We start from the raw sequence: 26228 nt of genomic DNA, 5'->3' as shown, positions 1-26228 counted from the left end.
TGTGCATCGTTTGAGTAGCCTTGACAAAATAAAACCAATTATTAATAATATATAAAAAATTCTGAAGAATACCTTTGCTCTCCAATGTGACAGTTCCAGGGATATCTTGTTCTTTTAATATATCTGCTTGGAACAGAGATACAAAAAGAAACAAACACATGCTCATGTGAATAGAAAATCAATTTTTGTTTGAAAAAGAAAATTTCAACATAAATGATCAAAATTAACATTATTAAACATTCAAAATACCGTATTGAAAACGGAATGAAAGCTTATAAACATTCATTTTTTTTTTCCTATTGACTCAATTCACACGAGATTATCAAAATGCATCCCTTTAACCAAAATTTTTGCACTTCATTTTTTGAAACTCTAAAATTTTGATGGAATCGAAAAAACTGATAAATATTGTGATTATGAAACGATTCGGAACAGATCCACATGTTGTGTCTAAAAGCAGCTGACAATATATCTTTCTCATTGGCCAATCAACATTGAATACAAATATACAATAAAACAATTTCATGGTGATTTTAACATTAAGACATTCCGCCTTTTTTGTCTTGGCTTCAGCGTTGCTCAGGCTTATGTCCAATTTAATAATTACAAGAAATGTTTGTTTTATTATATTTTATTTATGATGTTTTTTCCCCATCATTTCATGTTAAACAAAAAGATCAAGGTTTATTTTATATTTTATTATTTATTCATTGACTTGCTGGTTTTCCATGAATATTTTTTCGAAAGTTTTCAATAACGAATCATAATTCATCTCTGTTTTTATAACTTTTAGTTGCTTTTAACTTTAACAGCTTTATTTTTTATCCTTTTTTCTCATTTCATTTGAAAGTTATTCTTTTTAAAAAAGTCGCAAATGTTGAATAGCTGGGCTAAAAATTATTGAACCTAATTTGGTCATTTATTGCGAAAAAACTATCATATCCCCTATGCACTTATTCTCATTTCAAATAGATTTGTGTGTTCTAATTTTCAAATTGATAAGGTTTGATAAATAAGATGCTAAAAGTGATTAAATTTAGTTCAATAATTTTAAGCCCAGCTATTCAACATTTGCGACTTTTTTAAAAAGAATAACTTTCAAATGAAATGAGAAAAAAGGATAAAAAATAAAGCTGTTAAAGTTAAAAGCAACTAAAAGTTATAAAAACAGAGATGAATTATGATTCGTTATTGAAAACTTTCGAAAAAATATTCATGGAAAACCAGCAAGTCAATGAATAAATAATAAAATATAAAATAAACCTTGATCTTTTTGTTTAACATGAAATGATGGGGAAAAAACATCATAAATAAAATATAATAAAACAAACATTTCTTGTAATTATTAAATTGGACATAAGCCTGAGCAACGCTGAAGCCAAGACAAAAAAGGCGGAATGACTTAATGTTATTATTTCCAATTTAACTTATGAAGGACAAAACCAAAAATTTTTTTGAATTTCGTTCGGCATAATAGTTTGATATGGCATTTTGTCAATTTCACAAATAACACAACATTCTGATTGTATTTATGTTAAAAGCACGTGTTGTTTGATTAAAGTTTGCGGAAATGTGTATTTGACAAAAATTAAAAAATAAATCTTTTCTTTTTTATCATTATTCGAAATTCAACCAAAAAATGCATTTTGAAGCAATTTTCACCATCTCCATTTCCTTAATAAACATCTCAATCAAAAAATAATTTCTTTCTTCTTTTGTATAATCGGATCTCAGTTTAATGGATTTTTTTTCCAATTTTGATTTTTTGATCATGTCCCATTAATAATTTGAAATGAAGAATTTTCTAATTATTTCGATTTCATGAGAAAACATTTCCGCACAAAATCATTAGCATAAAAAACAATGATATAATATTTGTCGGTAAGTGGGCAGATAACGACCGGTCAAAAAATTCGATTTGAATGTTTTTATTTATTAATACTATTTCTGATGAATGCAATAATGATATTTCTAAAGTGGTTTTCGAATTACAATGATTCAAAGAGAGAAAACCTATCTTTGAAATCCAACAGGATTTTTTTTTTAAACTTCTTCACCTTCAATAAAAAAAAAAACCCTAATCAGTTGATTAAATGAAAAGTTTTAGTATAACATAACCCTAATAAACATATTGACAAGGGGAAAATCTTTATTTCCAATTAAAACCTAAAAGAAAGCTTCAATATAATTTATCTTAATGGTTTGATCATAAATTTTTGATAACAACTGCTATTTAAATACAGAAATTTTCAGTTTTTTATCAAATGTTTATCCTAATTGAGAAAATTCACATCTGTAAATAGGTTTTTCAAGGTCAATGGTCTTCATTTATACAATTTTTTTGCCGGTCGCTATATACCCTCTCACCTATTTGTCAATATACCATGTTGTTTTTTTTCGATTTCAGTGAATACCATTAAGTATCATTATGCCCGTATCTTTCTTAGAATATGTTTAAAAAAAGAACTTTTATTAAAAAAAAAAAAAAAAAAAAAAAAAAAAAAAAAAAACTATTTTTGTAAATGAGAAAAAAATACATCATAATCATACATTGTACAAACTCCTATCACTCACATTTAAAAATCTAAGAAAAAAAATCTGCTTATGAATAACAAAAATAAAATTAACGGAAGACACATATCAGCAGAGATAAGACGATACAAGTATAATAAGTTTTGAGATTTTCTTCATAAAAACGAAAAAGAAAAAATGTTAAAAAAAAAATAAAATATTTAAAAAACGTTGATAAAGAAAAAGGGAGGGTTGTTCTGCCATTTTGCTAGTGAGATGCTTTTAAAAAGAAATGGCTGAAAATGTTAAAACTGTTCACACAGAATAAGGCTCGGAAAATAAAATAGTAGTATTATAAAATAATAATGGAATTTTAAAAATACATCATCATGTTGCCAATAATTTGAAACAGGTGCAGTTTATGAAACGGACATAAAAATAACGCACAAGCAAAATCATAATTATAAAGTTGCTAAACCAACATTTAAAAGCAAAATAAAGTGACTTTCTTCATCAGCAAGAAAAAACCAAGTAGATAATTACAAAACAATAAAGTGGAACAATAAAGTGGAACAATTAATGGAGAAATGCAACAATCTTCATTAAATATTGAAAAAATGCACATAAATTGACAATGATAAATATTTTGTTACTATTCGTCATATAAAAAAAGGAAAACTAGAATTAAGAAGTGAATTTATAAAAAAAAAAATGCTTGTTGTTCAGATGAAGTGCCATAAGAAAATGTATCTTCTATGCTTTTTTTAACACATAACCAACAAATCTCGATCAAACATTCTAATAATTCAGTAAGCACAACAGATGCAAAGGAAGCGAATTGTTGGCGAATAAAACGACCAACGCAAGCAACGAAATCAAGCACTTATTTAACAGCTCAGTCTGTGAAGTGTTTATAATATTCATAACGGTGATAAAATTACAAGTCTTATTTGAATAACGATATCTTTCATTTATCTACTCGTTATGCTTAGATGTCAAGAGAGGAGAATTGCATGGTGAAGTGGGTTTAAATATCAGATTGCGATCATCATTATCTTGAAACTGATCAAACTTTTGTAAGTTTTCTTGTCTGTTCAAATTGGGGTTTGCAGCCTCATTTTGTTTATTTTCGAGGAAGTTTGGATAATGCGACATTGGATGAACAGCTGCAGACGAAGAAGATGAAGAATGATCGCTGGAAGAAGACATGCGACTGAGGTAGTTAGACGAGTGACTTGTAAGTTCATTGAATGAACTACCATTCCCAATCAGCTCAACACTCACTGTTGAAGCTGTTGTTGTCGAAGGTATTGTTAATAAAGACGTATCTGTTGTTATTTTTGATGGTGTTTGTCCAGAAGTGTATCCAGAACGTGATGCAGCATTACAAATAGAAGAATTTACTGTTGTTGCAACAGATTGGACACCCATGTTAGTACGAGGTGCATTTAAATCCCTCGGAGGTGGAGTTATCGTGTTGAGAACAAATCTGGGATTTTTGCTACTTTCGTTTTGAGCCATTCCTATCCGATCAGAATGGCCAAAGCTGCCGTCTCCAACACGCTCGATATCGTCGTCACACAGCAATTTCAGATCGTCTATGTTGCCTGTGAGTGGAGAAGTGCCTTCAGCTGCAGTGAAAGAAGGTGGCACCACAGCAGCCTGATCGAAGAGCCGAGCAGCTGTCTCCAGCGGACTAACTACTGATGGTACAGACATCTCAACAGAACGAGAAATGCACGGTGAATCCAGTGGAGGCGGTGGAGCTACAATGTATCCGTTGATGTGCTGCCTCTTGTGCGACATCAATGCGTCAGCATACGGGATTTGAGCAGCATTAGCTTGCGTTTCGCTTCTGAAGAGTGAAGGAGGAGCACGAGGTTTGACAATGGAATGAAGGTGCAAGGGAGAAAGTTTGGATGATGATTGATTGCAGGCAGAAGTTTGTTGTGGTGTGGTGGATGTATTTGGGGTGTTAATTTGTTGGCCATTAAATGAAGACGTGGTTGATAGACTTGAAGGATTTGAAGAGTAGTAAGAGGAAGATGACGAGAGCAACGACAAATTGGCCGAAGACGAACGAGGAGACGGATTCTGGCGCTTCAGCAGCGACGCAGACAGCTGATCAGTCTCGTTATTTGTTCGTAACTCTAAGTCATCTCCGATGTCTTGCAGCTCCTGGGCATCCTCCAAGACTTCAACAACAGGAGGCGTGATCGTCTCCATCTGCATCGACCATCCAAAGAAAGGCGATGCTGTGTACAGAAGCTCCCCATTGGCATCTGTTCCAGCTGAAACAGCCGCAGCTACTCGTCCTTTGAGGCCGTCGCAGCGTGTTCTGTCGGTCAAAAGGCTTTCCTTCTTCTTTTCGCTGTCCAATCGCAGAATGTCATCCACAGCTGAGTAGAAAGAGGATGTGTGGCTTCTATCAGAATATGGAATGCCTGTCGAACTCATTGTGAGTGTCGAGTTCAGCGTGCGTGCTGTTTGTGCTGGGCTTTGCTGGTACATCGATTGAGTTGAATGGGTTGAAAGCAACTGCGATGTTGGCAGTGTTAATGAGAGTCTCTTGCCATCAGCGCTTTTCTGTTGAAGCTGTTCAGCAGCATATCTTTGCTCTTTTGCTTTCTTTTCCTCCATTCTTTTCTCATTCAGCAGTTTCAATTCTTCCGCTTCTTCTTTCTCTTCTTCCTCAATTTCTTCCGAGGTCAATCCAGAAATGCGATATTTCATTTCTTTCAACTGCTTCTTCCTCTTTTCTCGCTCTGCTTGCCTCTCCATTCGCTTTCTCTGCTGTTCTGCTCTCAGTTCAGCTCTTCGCTTCTTCTCTGCTTCGTCTGCTTCAATAATAAGTTTTCCTTCTTTTTCTTCGTAATCTTCATCCTCATTCTCTTCTCTTTGTAATGTTTCTGCGTCATCTTTCCTTCCTATTTGAGGGAGCAATGTGCTTGTTTCCTGGAAAGCATCATCAACATCATTGAGTTCATTGTCCTCGTCAGACAAAACACCTGTGACGTGGTTGGGCTGTTCTTTAGATGTCTGTCTCACGAACACAAAGGCATCTTCCCCTTCTTCATCGTCCACAGCTCGGCCAACTCTAAACGACTGCTTCAGATTTTCAGCAGGAATATCGCTGATTTTGACTGGCATGCTGTCATCCTCCAATTCGATGTATTCCGTTTCACTGTCTCCGCTATGCTCAAATGCCTCGTCCGCTGTGGCTTCAATGTCATTCCCATTGTTCAGTCTTCTTCTTCTCTGATTTCGATTGGATCGCTTTTGAGGTTGTATGTCTGCGTTGACTGCTAAGTTAAGATCAAGAAGTGAGTTTCCTTTTGCTTTTTTAATGTTTTCATTATTGCCATTTTCAGTATCAACTGTTTCGATTGTATCAAATTGCTTTGTGGATTTCTTTGCAAACAGTTTTCTCGACTGTTCATTGTTATTGTCCTCCGATTCCTCAACATCTCCATAATCGACTGTGTTCGGTGAATTCATATCAAATGGATTCTTCGTTTTAGCTGCTGCCTGACCAACTCTCCGCTGTCTGTTTCTGTTTCTGTTCCGAACAACCAAAATCACAACAACCACAGCAGACACAACGCCCACAACACACACTGAAATGACAACTATGAGTATTGTTTTCATCATACCTCCTCCTTTCGAAGGAGTGACTCCGTTGTCGTTTGTTCCATTAACACTTGGATTATCAGGGTTCTGAGGATCTTCAGGGCCAACAGGATCTTCTGGACCAACAGGATCGATTGGAGGCTTTACACTTTTTGTTCTCACTACAACAGATTCAGATTTTCCTGCTTCTTCTTCTGAAGAAGAGTCGCCATAAAGCAAACGCACTCTCCATTCTTCTTCCGAATCAAAAATGGAAGTGTCAATAACACCAAAGGCCATACTGTCATTTGTGTGCTGTGTGAAGTTGAACTCGTGATATTTGGATTCAATCACTGCCCGAGACGCATGATGTTGTTGAAAGCGTGGTTTTAATGAATAAAGTGAAGAAGCTGAATTTCGTGAGGTATATGCTTCTGAAACATCATCTGCATCTACTTCGACAGCCGCAACTTCAAACACTTCAAATCGAAGATTGAGTGGCATCATTGTTTCTCCATAGAATATCAGCATAAGTTTCTTTGATTGCTCCTCATTTGAAAGCTCATCGCTGTCATCCAAAATATCAACATTGTACAAATGTGGAATAAACATTGTTTTCGCTTTGCTAGCCAAAGGTCCATCAAGTGTGCATCCTTCATTGTTGATCCACATCGAACTTCCATCGTCTGCACCATCGCTGCCTTCATGAAGCGAGTTGATGACCATCACAGTTTGCCCGTTGAACTTCTTCATCACACTTCTGCTTTCTGAACCACTTGAGCACTGGATGTTTCTTCTTGCTGAAGGGAAGCCTTCGATCTGTGGATCATTGTTGGTGAATGCCACATTGTTTAGTTCCAGTCGCCCGCCATCAGCTGCAGCTAAAGCACCATTGGCGCAATATGAGAAGCTGGAAGAAGAAATCACAGTATCAGAGCTTTTGAGAAGGATAGCTGAACCTTCCCAGCTAAACACATCATCTGCATTGCGCTTGGCATGTGAAGAATGAGTTAACGATAATTGCGATAATGAAGAGTTCCCAATAATGTTACAATCGGTTATTGTAACTTTTGATTGACATAATCTCATTATTTCTCCGGAGATAACGCTCATTTCTCCGGCTTCACTTGGGGTGCCGTCATTTGCGAAGATATCTCTGAAAGTTGTCGAAGTAAAGTCAAATGCAAAAAGAGGTTGCATCTCTTCATTTGCGAAGCGAGCGCTCATTATGTTAGCAGTACTAAACAATACGGCATCAGATCCTGAGCGGACAATTGAGCCAAAAGTGCAATTTTTAAAAGCGAATGAAAGCAGTTCAGAAGCATCTTCAGAATTATGTTGATTATTTTGCAGCGATGTTGATGCAGATGCTGCTGAACTCTCCACATCGATGCTGATAAATGGAGCGTTGCCAAGTGCGCAATTTGTTGCGATGACTGAGTTCATCGAAACGCTTCTGATCTCATTTGTGAATTGAAATGCGGAAACAGGAGCATTTGCAGTGTTAATGGAGTTGGAAGGATAAGTGCGAAAGTTGAGGCCATTTACAATAACAGAAGACAAAACACATCCTCCTCCTGTCACTTTCAAAAGAGAATAATAAACGCCAGAACCTGGCAATGAAGAATCGTCTCCAGGCAACACAAAAGTCACAATGTCAAGTGTCACTGTGCCAGATGATGAAGAAATCAATGAAGAAATAGCACGGCAAGTGTCTGCGGCTGCAGAAGATGTTGATGGCATTATCAACTGTATATTTAAGCGATTGAATTTCATGTAATTGCCTGTGTTGCTGATAATCACATATTCTGTATTTGGAGCAGATGACTCTGAAGAAGACGAAGATTGGGGATCAAACGCCAACAGCGCATTTCTCTCAGAATTTGAGGACACAACAGCAATGTTAGAAAACACATATGGCCTATCCTTTTCTAATTGAACACGCGCAACAATAGATTCAACAATCGCCAATTTCCTTTCTGCATTTGCCTTAGAAGAAGATAATTTATTTGAATTGAAACTTGTACCAGAGCTTTCACTCACAAAATGCTTCAATGCTTCGCTAACTGTCTTGCAAGGCTCTTTCGCTCTTCCACACAAAAAGTAATCGAATGCTGTGTCTCCAACAGACTCCGCTGAAGAAACATGAACAATTGTCGACTGGAACTTCAAAAACGAACCCAAAATATCAACATTCATGTTGTTGAAATCAGTTCTGTCAGTACCACAAATAGAATTCACCTGCTCCAGTTTCTGTGAGGGCCTCAGCGGAAAATCAAAGCGTTCCTCCAAAGGAGATAAAGAGTCTGTTGAATCAGTAAATGGTCGGCAACTTAAGGTAGATTTCAGGCTTTTCACAGAAAGGAACAAATGCTTGCCAACAGGAGCGTAGTCAGTGAAATCAAAAGAGAGATTTGACAAAATGAAGTTGTCTGTCTCAACACATTCAACCGAGCCATCTGAGCCCACAAGATCTGTGCAGCTTATATACAACGCTCCTCCTTTCCCTGAATCCCCTCGTGCTTGGCACCAGTCAAAAGATGCGTTATTAATCTGAAGCCACTGCTCTCCTGCCAAATTGATGCGCAAAGCTCCTCCTTTCGTTGATGTTGTGTTCAGAAGAGACAACTCACATTTGTTGATGATAACATTTTTCGCACTTTCAACCAAAATGGCAGGTGTGTTCCAAAACTTCATATATTTGACATGAACATCTGTCAAATTCAACGTAGCATCAGACCCGCACACACGAATGCTGCTTTTCCCGTAGTTGGAGATATCCGCCTGAGATTCCTCGAACTGCCTAATCATCATATCATACATCTCCAGCTGTCCGCGCTTCCCATTCACATTAATCGCACACACTCCACTATTGCTCAACTTATACATCTGAACAGCAAAGCTCTTCATCGAAAGCGACGAATCATCGACATAAATGACAGAGTCAGCATTGGGATCCCAATTATTCGAAGAGGCAACCATCTCAGTTGAAAGCCTTCCTGTTCCCTTCAAACGCACTGGGATCGTTCCAAGTGAGATTGGAGCGCTGATTATCGACATTGTATAATCCATATAGAAATGAATACATATTTTTCTTTTTTCATCGGCAGTTGAACTCGAGGTCATCTTGTTGTAATATTCAAATTTTTGTGCCAGCGGCATCGTCGAATTCATGGCAAAGCCAATATTTCTGCATTTCGAGCTTTCGGTGCCACAAAACTGAGAATCATCGCCATTGAGCGAAGAAACGTAGATTTTCCAGTGCACTTTCTCACCTTCTTTTGGGAAGTCATACTTAATTGCAAAAAGGATATCCAAACTTCCTGTTTTATAATACGCGAACTTCGTTGAGGAACTGTCAGATTTGCATGCAAGCACGTTTTCTGTGTTCCAATAATTCAAAGCTTTGGAATTGATATCATAGACGTCGTTACCTTTTCCAGATTTCCCAACTTTGTTGCTCGAAAAATTCGTCTCAAAAATAAATGAAGTGAAATCCAGTGAGTCAGAATTCATCGCTGAATGACTATTTCCAGAAGAAAAAGCCTGTGGATAAGTGTTCGTTGACAGCTGGATGGAAACAGCTCCTCCCGCAGCACCAGAAGAGCACTTGGAGAAGGAACATTTGCCAATCTGGATTACAGCCCCTGAGAAGCACACGGCTCCTCCGTGGCTTTTGTCGCCTTTCGATGAAATGTTTGTAAAATTACACGAAGCCAGAGTCAGAGTCAATGGAATGCTGGCAGTGTTTGATGAATGCTGTGAAGTGGAAGAAGAAGAAGAAGATGATGATGAAGAAAGTGAAGTGTTCTCGTCGTCTAATTCATTCGAAGAAGAAGAAGAAGTCGGAATGGTACTAAATCCACTGCTGCCATCCACATAAGCAATTGCACCTCCTCCGCCACCCGAATAACCATCCGCGAAAGAAGACTGAACAACTTTCACCCAGCCAGCATCAGAAATGAACAACGAACCACCGTATCCAGCGCTTGTCTTCGAATTGCAACGTGAAAACGTGCACCTGTCAACTAAAAGTGTCGGTTGTGACTGATCAGAAAGTTCTGTATACGACATCCCTTTCGTTGAGCCGAAGTAGAGAATACCAGCATACCACTCAGACGACTCACAATCTGTAAACGAGCACCCAATAAACTGGACTTGGTTGTTTGTAGCTGTGATAGATACAGCAGCTCCGCTAAGAGCAGAATAAATGTTTGAGAACACACAATTCTCAAACTTCACAACGCCTGCTTCAAAATCTCCTGTACGATTGATCAGAACTGCTCGCGCGCTGTTCTGCCCCCAGATGCTGCAGAAAGTCGTTCCTTCAATTCCCAAGTACTCACCAACACTTCCTCCGCCTTCATTCGTAACAACAAGAAACGTACCTTGATGCAGTTCGGAATCGTTGCTAGACGCATTGAACACACAGTTATTGATGATCATTTTTCGATCTTCCGGCGTAGAAGCAGCCGATCGATGTAAATATATAACAGCCGAATCAAGATTTAAATTCTTTATTTGCATAAACTTACAGTTTTCAACGGAAAATTCATCAGAACCGGCAAATGATATTAATGAAGATCCTTTTGTTAGAGTAATTTTTGTAAAATTCGAAGAAGAAATCATCAATCCAGATGCTTCAGTCACCATAAAAAATGAATCTGACCCTGTAAAAGAGATTCCAGAAATTGTACAATAGTTGATAACTACAATTCCAGAAGTTGATTTTGCAAAAGATTTTCCTGATTCGGTTGTAGAACCGTGATTAATTTTGCAACTCATAAGAAAAAGTTGAGAATTCTCGTTTAGAAAAAATAAGGATCCTTGATCAATTGCTGTACAATTTACAACGGCAAGCTCAACCTCATTAATACTAAAGTAAGTTTCTCTAAGCATGCAATTCCATTCTGCAACAACTTCAGATGATTGTATTTTGGGCATTGAAGTATTCGAACCTTTTACAACCATTTTTGTTCCAGAAAATGAAGCTGTTTGCATCTTAAACGTTTGAGACGATGGAAGATGCGTTATCATCGATTTATATGAAAGGCTTCCAAGTTGTTTGAAGGAATAGCAAGGATGTGATTGATCCTTACATTTGTTATTATGATTGTTCCCGATTGAGGTATCCAAGTATACGGTGACGGGTTCATCATCATTTGCCTTTGTTAAAGCAATATCTAATTAATTTTCACCAATGATTTTTTTATAAAAAAATGAAATTACAAAAAATCCAACCGAAAATAAAAATAAATCATAATTGTTGAAAGAGAGTTATACAAGTTTGAACATACCTTGCAAAACATGCACATTTTGAGCAATTTCACCGTATTGATAAGATAATAAAAATAATATGTATAATATCATTGCTTTACGAAAAACAAAACAACGAAGAACTTTATTGATCATATGATCCATAATATCAAAACACTTCCGAAATATAAAAGAATGGGCGTGATTTAATGTGTGGTGAAATGAAAAAATCTGTGTTCAATGAAATGCAATATGAGGTTATCATTCAAAGTCTAAAAATCTGAATATTTGTGCAAACTTGTTGGTATTTTGAACGAAACATATAAAAAAAAAATTCTCATAAAGAAAAAAAAGCGTTATTTCGAAAGTTAAGAAAAAACAATATAAACAAATTTCCAACAATGTTAGTGATTAATGGTCTAATAATAATTGCAAAACAAAAACAATTCAATGTATTTTCGTTATGAACTTTCAGATTATTCACATTTTCGTAAAAATACAATTTTTAACAAGCTTCTTAAACATCAATAAGCAAACATGTTTGTGAACTTTCTTATAAATAATTCCATAATATATTATGAAATGTTAGAAAGTCAAAATAACTCGATTTTCAAGCTCAAATAATATATTACAAAAAAATACAAAAAAAAAAATAAAGGAAAAAAATTTTTTTTGACATAAACATTTGTTGAAGAACGAAAAAATAGTTGCATTTACGACATATTAACATCAATCCAAAACAATGTATTGAGTCAAACTCACAAAATTCTCTGATATATTTAATTCAATTTTCATTTTATTTTATTTCTTTTAATCAATGGAACAACTTACGAATTCAACGGTCTGAACTTCCCGTTTTCATACTCCATTCTCTTGCTGTTGCGTCTTTTCTTTATGAACATAATGACAATCACCAGCACAGCCGACACACACACAACAGCCAATATCACACTCACAACAGTCGCTACTGCCTTCCATTTCTTCAGTTGGGCTTCATATGCAGCTGTTTTGTCTTCATGTTCAGCCTCAACGTTAATCTGGCACCGTTTCTTCCACTCGGCTGTTGTCAGGAAATATCTGATGGTTATAATAGAAATGATGCAATTGTCGAAGAATGTGAGGAATAAATAAATTATTAAATAAAATTAAATAAAATAATGATTTTTCATAAAATTGAATAAAATCAATAAAAAAACAAAATTAAAATTTGAAAATAAAAAAAAGAAAAGAAAAGAAAAAAGAAAAAGAAAAAAAGAAAAAGAAAAAGAAAAAAGAAAAAAGAAAAAAGAAAAAAGAAAAAAGAAAAAAGAAAAAAGAAAAAAGAAAAACTAGTTCTTTTCATACTTTTTGAGATCTGACACAGTGCAGTAATCCTTTCCACACACATCTTTTGTGTAGTCATTTGTCGCTTTGTCAGCCAATGTGTAACTGTACTGAATGCTTTCAGAATTAGACATTTCATTGCTGTTTCTGCGCCTTTCTTCTTCAGCTTCGACTGCTTCCCAATCAATTTTAAACGCCTTTCCAAATCTGTTCCAGGCCCCGTCCTTCGGTTTTTCTGCCATTTCGCTCTTCAAAGTCACAGCATTATTGGCTCTGATGCTTTTCCCCTTAGAATTTGTATTGTTTAGTTGCTCATTGACATTTTTAACTGTTGTGGCTGTGGTTTCAAAAGGTCGATAGCCAAGCTTGATTCCAATGTCGCTTTCTTTGAATGGTCGTTTAGCAGCGCTGTTAATTTTGTACACTTCGAAATAGAAGATTGAAGCATATGGAACTTTTCCTATGTTATAGAGTAATTCAATGGTGTTCAAATTTTTATAAAAATGAGAAAAACAAATTTCAAATTTGATTTTAAAAAAAATTTAAAGATCCAAAAAATTGATTCAATCGAATTCAGTTCATTAGCGCTCGTCATTTCAAATCATAAATAACTTGTCTTGCACACCTGGTGAATCTTTCTTGAACAATTGAATAAGAGATAGCAAATTGCCATCATGACCAGAATAAAACAAGTATTGATATGATTTCTTCTTCATTCCAGCTTCAATTTTCGATACAACTTCTTCGACAAAGGGTGAAATGAGCATCTTTGCCAGTTCGCTGTTTTCTTTTGGATGCATGATTTGATTCTGGGTGAGAAAATATCATATGAATAACTTACACTTATCAATCAATGTGAACGCAAGTTTCATACCGACCATTTATCAAGTTCAAGAGCTTTATCATTTAGAGGTTCGTCTTCTCCCTTGAACATGCATTCCTTGTACCCATGGGCATTTGCACAATCTAATGGATCTCCAACCTCGGAGAGCGTGTCAATTGTCAAAGTGAAATTAAAGCCACCCTTTTCTGTCAAATTTTTAAGAAGCGGCTTTGATTCTTCCTCTTTTTTACGGTAGGTATCTCCTTTCATGATTTCATCTTCAATTTTTGTTATCTCTCTGAATTACAAATATTTAAATTTTCATTAAATTCATTTTTAAAACATAAAGAACAAACTTTTTACAAGATTTCCTTCCTTGTATTATGTAATCATTATCGCGAGATTCAGAATGAACAGGGTAGCTCTGAGAAAATATTTTTTTAATATATAGAAATAAGTTTATTTTCGCACCTGAAAAGGCAGCTGCTTTTTAAAGTTGTCTTCAAATAAACCCATGAGGTTATTCTCACACGACATAAGTGAGCGGTCTTCATCTGATGACCGAAAATAAAAATCAGATTGCTTGTAATCCTTTGGTATAAAAGGATAATCCTTTCTAATTTGCTTTCCAAGTTCATAATGCTGCTTTTGTCCAGTCTCCGTTAATTCAGCAAAAGCCACTTTAAATGAATCGCAAGGAAGGGTTGGAATATATCTCTTTGGCGCTCGTGCTCCATGCCGAGAAATTGCTAGAAATTGAATTATTTCTGGCGCTTCATTTCCTTCGGCAGATGCAACATTTGCATTTAAAAATAAAAGGACGAAAAACGATGTGAAATAAATAAACATTTGATCTTAGCCATACCAAGTTTATTCCGAACATCTCAAAAATTTTTCATCAACAAAAATCCCAATTTGCATTTTCCAATAATTAAAGTGTATGTTTATTATGTTTATAATCAAAATGGAAATATTCATTTGCATTTGGAGAGAATTTCTCACTGCTAAACTGAATATCAATTACTCTTCATGAATTGACACATGTATTGTCTGAAAAGAAAAACGGTTTTTCACGTATTACTATCTCCAGTCAAAAATAATTCATAGATAAAAAGCAAAATCGTACTGATTTGATAAAATTAGATTCTTTCAAGCACAGCAATAAAGCCATATTGTTTTCTATCTTTTTAATTCTTTATATTTTTTCATTTTTCAAAAAAATAAATGAGACTCATAAAAAACTCAAAAGCATTAATAATAATAATATCCAGAATTATTCTGTTGAATTTACCCAGAAGGATTCTGCTGCTGCTGCTGCTGCTGCTGCTGTGCAAAGGAGAAGTTAGGTGCCTGCTGAGGGAAAGGGAAACTGGATGCCTGTGATGCAAACACATTTGGTTGCCGTGTCATTCCTGCAGAAGTGGCAGGATTGGCTAAAGAAGAAGAAGAAGAAGAAGCGTTTGAGACATTCAGAGGAGAAGGTTGCTGTTGTTGCTGTTGTCTGTTTTGTGCCAGCTGAGAAGAAAAAATGGAATGTGAAGAAGGGGCAGAGGAGTCAGATGGGAAAGAAGAAGGTGCCAAGCCGAAAGGCGATGAAGTGAGGGAAGAAGAAGAAGAAGAATTGGTAGAAGGGAAAGGAAACAGCTGTGCTGGCTGTGAAGAAGAAGAAGAAGAAGCAGAGGAAGAAGAAGGTGCAGTTGCTGATAACGCTCCTGTTGCAAATGGGTTTGATTCTGTCAGATTAGAAGCAGAAACAGAAGCAGACGAAGGAGAAGATGAAGGTGAAGGTGTGGACACGACAGGAAGCGGAGGTGAGGCAAGCGGGTTTGGCAGAGCAGCAGAAGAAGAGGAGGAGGAAGAGGAAGAGGAAGCAAGAGAAGAGGAAGTTGAAGAAAGTGGTGTGTTTTGGTTAGGCTGAGGAAGAGGAAGAGAAGAAGAAGATGATGAAGTTTCAAATGGATTGGCTGAAATGGATTGATAATACGATTGTGTGGGGAAATATGGATTGGTAGCAGAAACAGGTTGTTTGCCTGTTTGTGACATTAAAGAAGAAGCAGAAGAAGAAGAAAGAGAGGAAGAGGAAGAGGAAGAAGAAGAAGCGCCAAATGGAGAGAACGGCTGTGCAGCAGAAGGCTGAGTGCTGGCCGAGGCATTGTCTGCAGAAGAAGACATATCTGACTCTGAATTCATCCCTTGCTGTGCTGAAGATGAAGGTGCAAACAGAGAAGAAGCGCTTTGTGGATCAATAATGGTGAAGATGGACGGGTTGGGCGCTGTGTCAGAATTCTCGCTTTCTTCCTCGGATTCATTGTCATCCTCCTCATCATCATCTCCATCTCCATCTTCTCCATCTTCTCCTTCCTCATCCATGTTTTTCTCTCCTCCTCCTGCTGCTGCTGCTCCTGCTTCTTCTTCTTCATTCATCCCCCTTTTCCCTTTTTTCCCTTTTTTCCTCCTTTTTCCTTCATTTTGCTCTGTCATCACCCTTTCTCTATGCATCCCTTCCAACTCTTCTGCATCTCTACTCAAATAATCTTTGAAATGAGTCGCCAAAAACTTATCCACACGCTTCTTCAGCAGCTTGTTCTTCACATCCAACATTTCCACAAAGAACCCCACAATCCCTTTCTCCACAAACTGCGTCTTCACTTCCTTCCTCAGCTTCAGCCTCAGCTCAAACCGGCTCTTCAGCACCTGCCGCTGCTTCTTCATCTGCGCCTCCCTCGACTTCACCCTCTCCTTCTCCTCTTCCATGATGTCCTTCCACGACTTCACCGACCCATACGGCATAATCCCGTTCCCAAACCGCATGCTCGTGCCCAGCGCCTCCTGCTGCCGCATCCGAATGCGCGCTGCCCTTTCTCTTTCCAGCTGCCTCTTCTGATACTCGTCCTTTGTCACCTCCACCCCGTCGGCCATCATCTCCCCGCCTTTGTCCACCGCATCCAGCAGCGCCTCACACAGCGTCAAGATCGCATCGACACACTCCACCTTCTCATACAATTTACGTAGCAGTTCCATAATGGCTGTGCACAACTGCAGCTTCACCAGATCCCCCACACCTTCATCGCCACAGCTGCAGAAGACTGCGAGAAACAAGGCAATAGAGCATGCCTCTTCTGGACGCAGGGACTGGTGGAATAAACGAGTCATGGCCATACGATGGGCATTTGACTGCAGAACTGCTGGGTACTGCGAAGGGAGAGAGACGAGGACAGAGCGGAGGAGCTGGAAGACGTTGCAGCAGACGTTGTATGACGTGGACTGCGCGATCCCGACGATGCTGCTGACTGGGGCGCTGCTGAGGAGCTGCTGGGTTAAGAGGACGTTTGTCTTGCAGATGATGGAGAGGACATTGAGTGTGAGGGATAGGATACGGGCATGGGTTTCATTTTTGCTGGAGATGAAAAGAAAGAAAAGACAAAAAGAAAAAGAATAGAAATGATACAATTAATTTGTGAATAAATAAATAAATAAATAAATAAATAAAAAGATGTTTGAAATAACAAAGGATAATTCAATAAAGCACATTTCAATGAAGTTTCAAGAAAAAACAAAAAGAAAATAAAAAAGAAAAAATTAAAAAGAAATCAGCACATATCAGTTCCAAACCATACGATAAACAGCCAAGGGCTCAGCAGAGGGATGAAGTTGTACATCAAGAGGAGCTTCGATTTCTCCTGTGAGGCGCTGATCGTCTTCAGCACATGGAGCGCCGAGCTGAGTGTGTCTGCATCCTGCGACACGAGGAATATCCGTGTCCGCGACAGCACAATCTGGCAGAACCACTCGGGTATCTGTGCAATCTGTGATTTGGAGAAAACAGCCTCCAGCGCATTCGCAACCAGCTTTTCCCGCGCATGTGACGCAAACGCCTTCCCAACTTTCTCATTGAGACACGCTGCACATGTGCTCAGAATAGGCGCGCTTCCAGCTGGAATGACATAATTCGGTGCCTGCGGAGGCTGCTCGTGCTCCAGCTGCTGCTGAGAAAAGCCCATCTCCATCATCCGCTGCACCCAGCGGTTCGTTCGCTCTGCATTGCGGATGGATTGATCACGAATTTCGCCAGACAAAAGCCAGGTGAACGCATCAAATATATCTAAATCGAGCATCACCTTGTCTGTTGCTGGAATATCGTGAAGAAGATTTGATATGCACCATAGTGCCTCTTCAATTACATCATCAACTGGTGAAAAAAGACATTTAATCACCTCCACAACTCCATTTTCCTTTGCAACTAATAAAGAGTTCTCTTTGCTTCGCATAACAACATTAGTTAAAATTATTAAAGCAAATTTCTGGTTGTTTGGATAAGTATCAACTTTTAAATTTTCTATAATTGGCCGAAGTGCTCCTGTTTCTAACAAAGACTGAATTGGTGGAAACTCATCTGCACCCCATGGAATGATTAAAAAATAAAAAATGGTCAGATAAGCATTAATGGTATTAAGAAATGAACATGCCTTTCCCCACAAGATTTGCACAAAACTTTAGTCCCTCGTGTCTAATGCTTGGATCAGGATTTGAAAGTTTTGGCACTTCTTCGTGAAGATGCGCAACCTTAAGTAAAATAATGATATTAAAACCAATCAGTTAACTTGTGTTAATTAAATAATAAAAACCATGTTTTTTGTTTCATCGCTCATTTTGGAAAAATCATCTGCTTCCGTAAATGTTCTATGCGAATTAAGCTTTTCATTTCGGCTTGAATTCCTCATGCTGAATTGAGCCTCATCAAAATGATTCCTCCGATTTGCTGGATCATGATCTACAAAATTGAAAACATTTATAAACAGTTTTCAGGATTAAAACTGTTAAAATATATTGTAAAGTTAAAAAAGCTAACCCTGGGCAAATGTTTGTTTTCTTAATTCTGAACGTTCTTGGATAGATGTGTGAAAGGGATTTGAATCCATCAATTTAAAGTTTTGATCAATTCTTTTCAACCCTTTATTAAAATAGTGATTCACACTTGAGAGAATTCAAAATTTTTTGCATGGAGAACAATATTTATTGTTAATTGTAAGAGGAAATGTGCGCAATACTGAAAAGAGATGCCAACAATTCTGAAAGTTTAAACATAACTTACATATAAAAAACAATTACAGCAAGAACGATTTAATAATCATACGCAATCGAAACTGGTTCTTCAAAGTTGAACAAATGAAAAGTGGTAAAACATTGTGGATGAAAGATTTCATAAGTATCAAAATCAAAATACAAAAAATTCATGAAAAGCAAAAACAAAAAAAGAAATCGTAACAAAACTTCACAAAAATGTAATCTAAATAGAATTCGGGATCTCATCATTCGTTTCAACAGGAAACCAATAAACAACTAAAAAAGAGGCACATGAAACGAAAAATAAAACAAAAAAATAAAGAAAGAGAAAGAGAAAGAGAAAGAGAAAGAAAAGAAAGAAAGAAAAGTCAAAAATGATGTGCAGCAAAATCAATAACTGGGTATGTGATGCGACATGGAGTGATATGAGGTTGGTGAAACAACACACTCAGCAGAAGAAGAAGCAATAGAAGAAGAAGAAGAAGAAGAAGCAGAAGAAGAAGAAGAAGAAGAAATAGCAGAGCGTCTTAGCGAAGACACAGGAGCAGCAAGAGAAGTTGGGCGGAATGCTTGAAGTGTGCTTGTTGCATGGGCCATCGGAACTGATTGGTTTATTTTGTTCGTTTGATTCGTTTGGCTTGTCTGTTTTGTTTGATATGCCTGGGTTGTTTGGTCTGTTTGGTTTGTTTGAGATGATTGCAATGGTTGAGATGTCTGTGATATATTCGATGCATTAGATACATCAGATACATTAGTTGCATTCAATATATTTGATATCCCTCCCTTTTGTGAGCGTACAACTGAAGAAGAAGAAGAAGAAGAAGAAGGGAATATTCCATTCCGTGATGGCTCTCCGCGCCTGGAGATGGTGAATGGCTGCTGTCCTTTTAGAGAAAATGACTTTATTGGGAAGGCTGAAAGAGAAGAAGAAGGAAGAGAAGAAGGAGAGGAAGAAGAAGAAGAAGATGATGATGATGATGAAGGAAGAGAAAAAGGAGAAGTTGAAGTGATTCGTGGGCTTTGGCGGGTGGATGCAGAAGATTTGGATGTTGGCTGAGAGAAAAGAGTATGTTTGTGTGAACGAGAAGGAAGTGAAGTGGAAGAAGAAGAAGAAGAAGAAGAAGAAGATGATGATGATGATGATGATGAAGAAGATGAAGAAGAAGAATTTGATGAAGACGATGATGATGAATTTAATGAAGATGATGATGTCATTGGAGAAGAAGAAGAAGAAGAAGAATTATGTGAATTGAACGATCTATTGCTAAGACACAAAGGTTCTGCCACTCCAGCATGTGACGATGAGCAAGGCGAGGAAGGCGGAATATATGACATTCCAGATGTGTCAGATGAAGAAAGCGAAAGTGGAAGCGAGGGCGAAGGAGAAGGCGAAGACAAAGGCGAAAGAGAAGGCGAAAGAGAAGGAGAAGAAGAAGGCTCAAGAACAGAGTGGGGAAGAGGAAGAGGTGGAGAAGGGGTGCATCTGCCATAGACGGGTCTGTTGCTGGCTGTGTATTTGTCTTCAGATGAGTCATCTTCTGAGTTATTGTTGCTGCTGTTGTTGTTAGTGTTGATGCTGCTGTGTGTGATGGCAGAAGAGGAAGAAGAAGAAGAGGAGGAGGAGGAGGAGGAAGAAGAAGAAGAAGAAGAAGGATAAGACGAATGCTGATGTGAATACGAAGAAGCGATAGAAAGAGAAGGAAGAACGGAGCCAGCAGAAGAATGGCTGTGAGAAGAAGAAGAGGTGGGAGAAAGGGGCATGTCTTGAGGGATGCTGGAGAGGCTGTTGAAAGGAGAAGGGGAATAAGATGAATGAGAAGAATGAGTAGAAGAAGGATGAGAAGAAGAAGAGGAAGAGGAAGAGGAAGAGGAAGAGGAAGAGGAAGAGGAAGAGGAAGAGGAAGAGGAAGAGGAAGAAGATGATGAAACAGAAGCAGGAGCAAACAGGTTTGATTGCCTCAGTTTATTGCCGGATATCGATAAGGATGTTAATGAAGGAGAAGGTGCCTGTCGAAGAGGTTTGATGGAAAGAAAGGAAAGAGGGGAAGGTGGGTGTTTGGGTGGTTGTTGGGAATATGATGAGTCAGATGAAGAAGATGAAGAAGAAGAGGAAGAAGAAGAGGAGGAGGAGGAAGTTGAATTAGATTGAGAAGGAGCATGATGAGAAGAAGAATTAATGATGATAGGGAGAACTGAAGGATTAGAGGAAGAAGAAGAGGAGGAGGAAGAGGAAGAGGAAGAAGAAGAATGATGATTCGCATGACGATAGAGAGGAAGCACTGAAGAAGGTGGATTTGAAGCAGAGTGTGGTCGAATTGTGGATGGAGACAGACAAGTGGAAGAGGTGGAAGAAGAAGAAGAAGAAGAATTGTCTTCAGAAGCAGAAGAACCAGAACCAGGATGAGAATGCAGATGATGTTTGATGGTGAGTTCAGTGGAAGGCGAGAGAGGCGGGTCAAACTTCGAATTCTCGTTTTGTTCGGCATTGTTTTTGTGCTGCTGTTCGAACGAGGCATTTTCAATGGACTGTTTCATCATCATCAGCTGGTGTGGAGATGAGATGTGATGAAGATGAGGATCTGAAGAGGAGGAGGAAGAAGAAGAAGCCAACGAAGAAGAAGAATTGGATGAAGCAGAAGTAGAAGGGCGATGCTGCAACCTCTGTGCGGAGAGCCTTCTTCTTGCAGTGGTTGGTGTCTGAGCAGGAGAATCGAGTGGAGACGAAGGAGAATACGACAGAAGCGCACGAGCAGGCGCAGAAGGCGTTGAATTCAATGAATTTGGGAGGGAAGTGCGGTCAGAAGGAGGCAGAGAGGAGGTGGACGTGATGTTTGTGTTGATGGGATTGTCAGACGAATGCGATGTGAAGGAAGAGCAGCTGTTGGCTGAGAGCTCAATCGCTCCTGCTGATTGCGAGTGGGGGGTGGTGCTCCTCAAATGAGATGATGATGATGATGATGATGAGAAAGAATTTGAAGAAGAAGAAACAACCGAAGAAGCAGTTGAAATGACTGTTTGGGGTTCATTTATTTCTTGTTCTTGTTTCTCTCTTTCTGTTTCTGCTCCTGTTTTCTTCACCCCATTTCCTTCTTCTTTGAACTTCGCGCTCTCCTTCGCTTTTTCCTCCTCCATCATTCGATACACCCTCAGCTCATTCATCCTCTTCTGCTTCATCCGTTCCTCTCGAACTTCTTCTTCTTCATCTTCTTCTTCTCCTCCTCCTCTTCCTTCCCCATTCGCCTTCTCCTTCTCCTTCTCCTTCTCCTTCTCCCTGTTCCTTCCTCTCTCGTTATTCATCATCATGCCCCATCGTCTCTTCTCTTTCTTCTTCCCCACAACTTTCTCTGCATAGCTGTCAAACCGGTAAATCTCCACCAGCTCCTGCTTCCTCTGCAGAATGTGCTCAACTCGTGCCTGCTCAGCATCATCATTCACGTGGTCGCCTTGAATGAGTGAGAAATCTAATGGAAGAGGTGGAATATACTCAAGGGCTTGGTTGGATCCTTCGACCAAAGAAGAAGAAAAGGAAGAAGAAGAAGATGATGATGAAATAGAAGAAGTTCTTGAAATATCTGCTTGTATCGTCACTTTGGTCGGAACCAAACTGGATCTTGTGTTCGGGTGCGGTCCTTCTCCGTGGCTATTGTATGGCTGCTGATGAGTACGATAAGAAGAGGAAGAAGAAGAAGAAGAAGGATACTGCTGGCTTGACTGCCCAGCCAATCTGCGTGACTTGGTGAGTGATTGAGCTGTTGATGAAGGGCGAGGTGGATATGCATGCAGAGCAACTGTGGTTGTGCTGGTGGTGTTAGAAGAGACACAACTGGAGTTGTAAGGGTGTATTGAAGAAGAAGTGATTGAAGAAGCAGGAGAAGAAGAAGAGGAGGAGGAGGAAGCTGAATATAATCTGGCAGACTCCACACGTGTCGGTGACAGATGCACCCTGTCTCCGTTCTGCAGCTGGGCTGGTGAGTTGGCTGTGCTGTACCTGCCATTCACACCAGGAGAAATAGCAGAAGCATTCGATGAAGAAGAATAAGAAGACGAAGAAGAGGAAGATGAATTCATTGATCCTATCGAAGTCCTTCGAGCGTTCCTTGACGATGCAAAAGTGCTGCCAGCGCGGGACGAGCCAGGGGGAACAGCTGCAGACGAAGGCTGATAGAAAGAAGGTGTGGAGACAGCAGGCAAAGCGTGTGTTTGTGTGTCGCAGAACGTGGTGGCTGGAAAAGAAGGCTGGCGATATGCACTCGAAGGCAATTTCGGGACAGATCTTTCTCCTTCATTGGATTTTTCTCTTTCTCTTTCTCTTTCTCTTGAAGAATCATTACTTCTCCCTCTTTTCCCCACTGCGTATCGGAACGACCGCTCCATCACAACTACTGCCTCATCAGCTGTATTCGTGTCTGTCTGGACTTTTTCATTCAGCTCTTCCTCTTCTCCTCTTCCTTCCCTTTCTCCTTCTCCTTCTTCTTCTTCCTCTCTAACATCTTCATTAAACTCCCCTTCCTTTCCGCTACCACCAAATCCTTCATGTTCCCCCGTCAAGTTGTGCATCATCAGATTCGCCTTCGATGACGAAAACCGCAGCGCCGGCGACAAAATCGGTGGATAGCTCTCTTGTTGTTCTGTCTGCTCTGTCTGCTCTGTCTGCTCTGCTGCTTCATTGGAATTCTCATTCACTCCAATTCGTTGGTCACTGAAAAGCGGCTCTTCATCAAAGGTATCCTTTGTGCCGTTGGTCGGATGGCGTGGAAAGCCAGCTTCGATTCTCTCTCTGCCATGAGAACTGTATTCATTTTCGTCTTGCTCGTTTTCATGTTCTTCCTTCCTCCCTCCTCCTTGTTCCCCTCCTTCTCCTCCTTCTCCTTCCTCTTTCTTATTTTTCCTCATCTCCCTCAGCTCTCTTTCCTTCCTCAAATATGCAATCTGCTCACTCATCGACATCAAATGAAACGGCTTCGGCTGGCCAGCTTCTCCCTGTGTGTTTTGTTCATTCCCATTATTTACAGAGGAAGAAGCAGAAGAAGATGAAGAAGCTGAATTTGAAGAAGAAGAAGAAGAAGAAGTATTTGAAGCTGTTTGAGCTGCTGCTCCAAACGCTGAAGATGTGCCACCCCCGCTCTGCTCCGCCTGCAGCCCCAGCGCCTCGATCCCTCTTTCTCCTCTAAACCTCCTCACCAGCCCTCTTTCTCTCTCTCTCTCCTTCTCCTTCTCTTCCTTCTCCTTCTGGATCTGCTCGCGCCTGGCCTTTGACGCTGCGGTTTCAGCTGCGTAGAATTGAGATGGGTTGATCACAAACTTTTCGTAGTCTTTTGTGTCGTTTGTGGGATAAATAGGAACAAAACCACCGAGATGCGACAGTTCGTATTCGATGCGATCGGCGAGGGAGTTGATGGGGACGGACTTGCGAGTGGTGGGGGCGGAAGAAGAAGAGGAAGAGGAAGATGAAGATGAAGATGAAGATGAAGAAGAGGAAGATGATGATGATGTGTTTCGTGTGGATGCTGATGAAGTGGAAGAGGAAGTGGAAGAGGAAGATGAATTGGTGTTTGTGGAGGAGGCATTGCGAGATGACTTGGATTTCGAAAGCGAAGAAGAGCTTCCGGATGAAGTGGAAGACGAAGATGATATCGAAGAGGAAGAAGAAGATGATGAAATGATAGGCGATGGTGATCGTTTCGCTCTGGACGGAGGAGTTATTCCTCGTCTCATTGCACTCCCACTGCTCATTCCCCCGCTGCCATATCCTCCTCCACCACCTCCTCCTCCTCCAAACGGAGGCCTCTTATCCAGATCTCTTCCACCAGCCATTCCTCCTCCTCCCCCTCCACTACCACTACTGCTACTGCCACTTCCCTGTCCGCTCTGCAACCCACTTCCTGAACTGTTTGAGCTGCTGTTCCATCCCTTCGGCGTGACTGGGCGCATGCGGTGCTGGATGGGCTTCAGAATGCGCTGGAGATGGAGCTCTTTCTCTCTCTTCACACATTCAAGCTTGTCGCGCACGTTGACATTCATCAGCACGAGCGAGTCGCGGATGACGCTGAACTTCACACGGTGGTCCATCTTCGTGTCAGTCATGAACGAAGGGGAGTGGTTCACTTCCAGCACATGCGGATTCATCTTGTGGTCCAAAATGACATCAAAGCCCAACACTTCAAAGCACATCGACGTACGCTTCGTGATTGCATCGTCGGGCGTGCAGAGTTTGTATGTGTGCTGCAGGATCGCCTGGATGGGGATGATCGTCTTCACACAGCAGTTGCCGATCTTCCGCCACAGCTCGTCCGTGTCCACCCCTTCTTTCTCCTTCATGTACTTCAGATACGCCTCGTGACTCCACTTCGATCCTTCGTCGAACTCGTCGTCATCGCCATTTTCTTTGCTATTGCTGCTGCTTTTGTCGCCTGCTTTCCCCTTTTCTCCGCTTTGTGCATCGCCGTTTTTGGCTTCCTTTGAGTTCTCCTTTTCGTTCGGCCCGTCGTCTTTCTCTTTGCACTGGACGTAGTCTTTGTTCTTTTTGTTCACTGCGTAGTTTGTGAGGTGCATAAACGCATGATCCAAGTTGTCTGAAGTGGGCTTCAGGTATTTTTCAGTGGCAAATCTGACAAGCCCCATCTTGTGCAGGTAGATGCGTAGAGGGCACACAGACGCAACAAGCACATAAACACGCAGGTCGTATTTGTATCCGTTTATCAGATGCGGCTTCGTAAGATATGTCTGAACAACACAATCATCCTGAAGAGACAGCTGTTCTGGATCGCGTGTGAGGAAAATGCCTTTCCCTTGGCAGCTGGCATCAGGCTTCACAATCAGCGTCTTTGAATTTCTCTTTCCTGAGCAAAATGATTGAAGCTCGTGATAACTTTATGATTCCACATTCACACCACATATACAAAAAGAAAGAAAGAAAGAAAGAAAGGCCATTGAATTGAGCTGATAGCTTCAATAAAGAATTCAAACTCTCTTGGTAGAACCCAGGTATTTGGAATAAACGAGTATTCGCTTGGGTATTGTTTTTTCAATCGATTCATATTTCGTGCGAGATTGTCTTTTCTGGTAATTTCACTCATCCCAGGGAAATGATTAATTTTCTAAATTGAAAAAATCGTATCGAAAATGTGTCATATAGATATGCAATATAATACAATTAAAGGTTAAAAAAGAAAAATTGAATATTATTATGCTTTCTACCTGAAAACTTCTCATTCTTTTCAATCTTTCAGCACAAACAGAAGTATCCATCCACCATAAAACCCACTCCTTATCATCCTCGGTATCAACCCAATTAAAATATTGAACAACTTCACGCAAAATAGGGTATTTGCAACCTAATGTTTCGAATAAAAGATGAAGTTTGAAATAATTGATAAAAAACAAAATAAATTAAAATTTTAAGAAGCAATATGTTAAAATCATGCATGTTAGATTAACTGTTATTAATGCTTTTCTCTTTCTGCGTTTTGGTTGTGTTCCACTTGCGCTAACAGTTTTTGAACTTGTTTTTGTTATTTTTGTCTCAGGAACAACGAAAGAAGGGTCGTCGTCTTCTCCTTCTATCTCGCCGTCTGTTTCTCCAATGTCTTCCTTGGAGAAGAGTTCTTTGTGCTGAGAACTCATTAGAGACGAGAAAATAACA

General features: G+C 39.4%; 4 protein-coding genes across 4 annotated transcripts; all 4 read right to left on the bottom strand.

The window, feature by feature from the left end:
• Positions 1-2425: 2425 nt before the first annotated feature.
• On the bottom strand, positions 2426-10905 carry MONOS_11006 (uncharacterized protein; the record flags this gene model as incomplete). Its single annotated transcript, XM_067863501.1, has 1 exon — positions 2426-10905. The coding sequence occupies one exon, from the start codon at positions 10903-10905 to the stop codon at positions 3487-3489; it is 7419 nt and encodes a 2472-aa protein (XP_067729155.1). The 3' UTR covers positions 2426-3486.
• Positions 10906-11498: 593 nt separating this feature from the next.
• MONOS_11005 (putative prostatic acid phosphatase precursor) lies at positions 11499-14371 on the bottom strand (the record flags this gene model as incomplete). The annotated part of the gene is made up of 6 exons (XM_067863500.1): positions 11499-12453; positions 12721-13159; positions 13325-13508; positions 13574-13820; positions 13879-13946; positions 13994-14371. 6 exons carry the CDS (start codon positions 14369-14371, stop codon positions 12204-12206), a joined length of 1566 nt encoding a protein of 521 aa, XP_067729154.1. The 3' UTR covers positions 11499-12203.
• A 78-nt stretch (positions 14372-14449) lies between these two features.
• Positions 14450-18441, bottom strand: MONOS_11004 (uncharacterized protein; the record flags this gene model as incomplete). Its single annotated transcript, XM_067863499.1, has 5 exons — positions 14450-16919; positions 17135-17915; positions 17989-18085; positions 18148-18293; positions 18372-18441. 5 exons carry the CDS (start codon positions 18439-18441, stop codon positions 14810-14812), a joined length of 3204 nt encoding a protein of 1067 aa, XP_067729153.1. The 3' UTR covers positions 14450-14809.
• A 389-nt stretch (positions 18442-18830) lies between these two features.
• MONOS_11003 (putative Tubulin polyglutamylase TTLL13) lies at positions 18831-26209 on the bottom strand (the record flags this gene model as incomplete). The annotated part of the gene is made up of 4 exons (XM_067863498.1): positions 18831-25454; positions 25553-25683; positions 25784-25920; positions 26089-26209. The coding sequence occupies 4 exons, from the start codon at positions 26207-26209 to the stop codon at positions 18977-18979; spliced, it is 6867 nt and encodes a 2288-aa protein (XP_067729152.1). The 3' UTR covers positions 18831-18976.
• Positions 26210-26228: the final 19 nt, after the last annotated feature.

This window comes from Monocercomonoides exilis (assembly GCF_001643675.1).
Source record: "Monocercomonoides exilis strain PA203 chromosome Unknown scaffold17-1647472, whole genome shotgun sequence".
In the NCBI taxonomy this organism is placed as follows: domain Eukaryota; phylum Preaxostyla; order Oxymonadida; family Polymastigidae; genus Monocercomonoides; species Monocercomonoides exilis.
The sequence above is the reverse complement of the archived record's forward strand: the minus strand, read 5'-3'. Positions and strand labels throughout refer to the sequence as shown.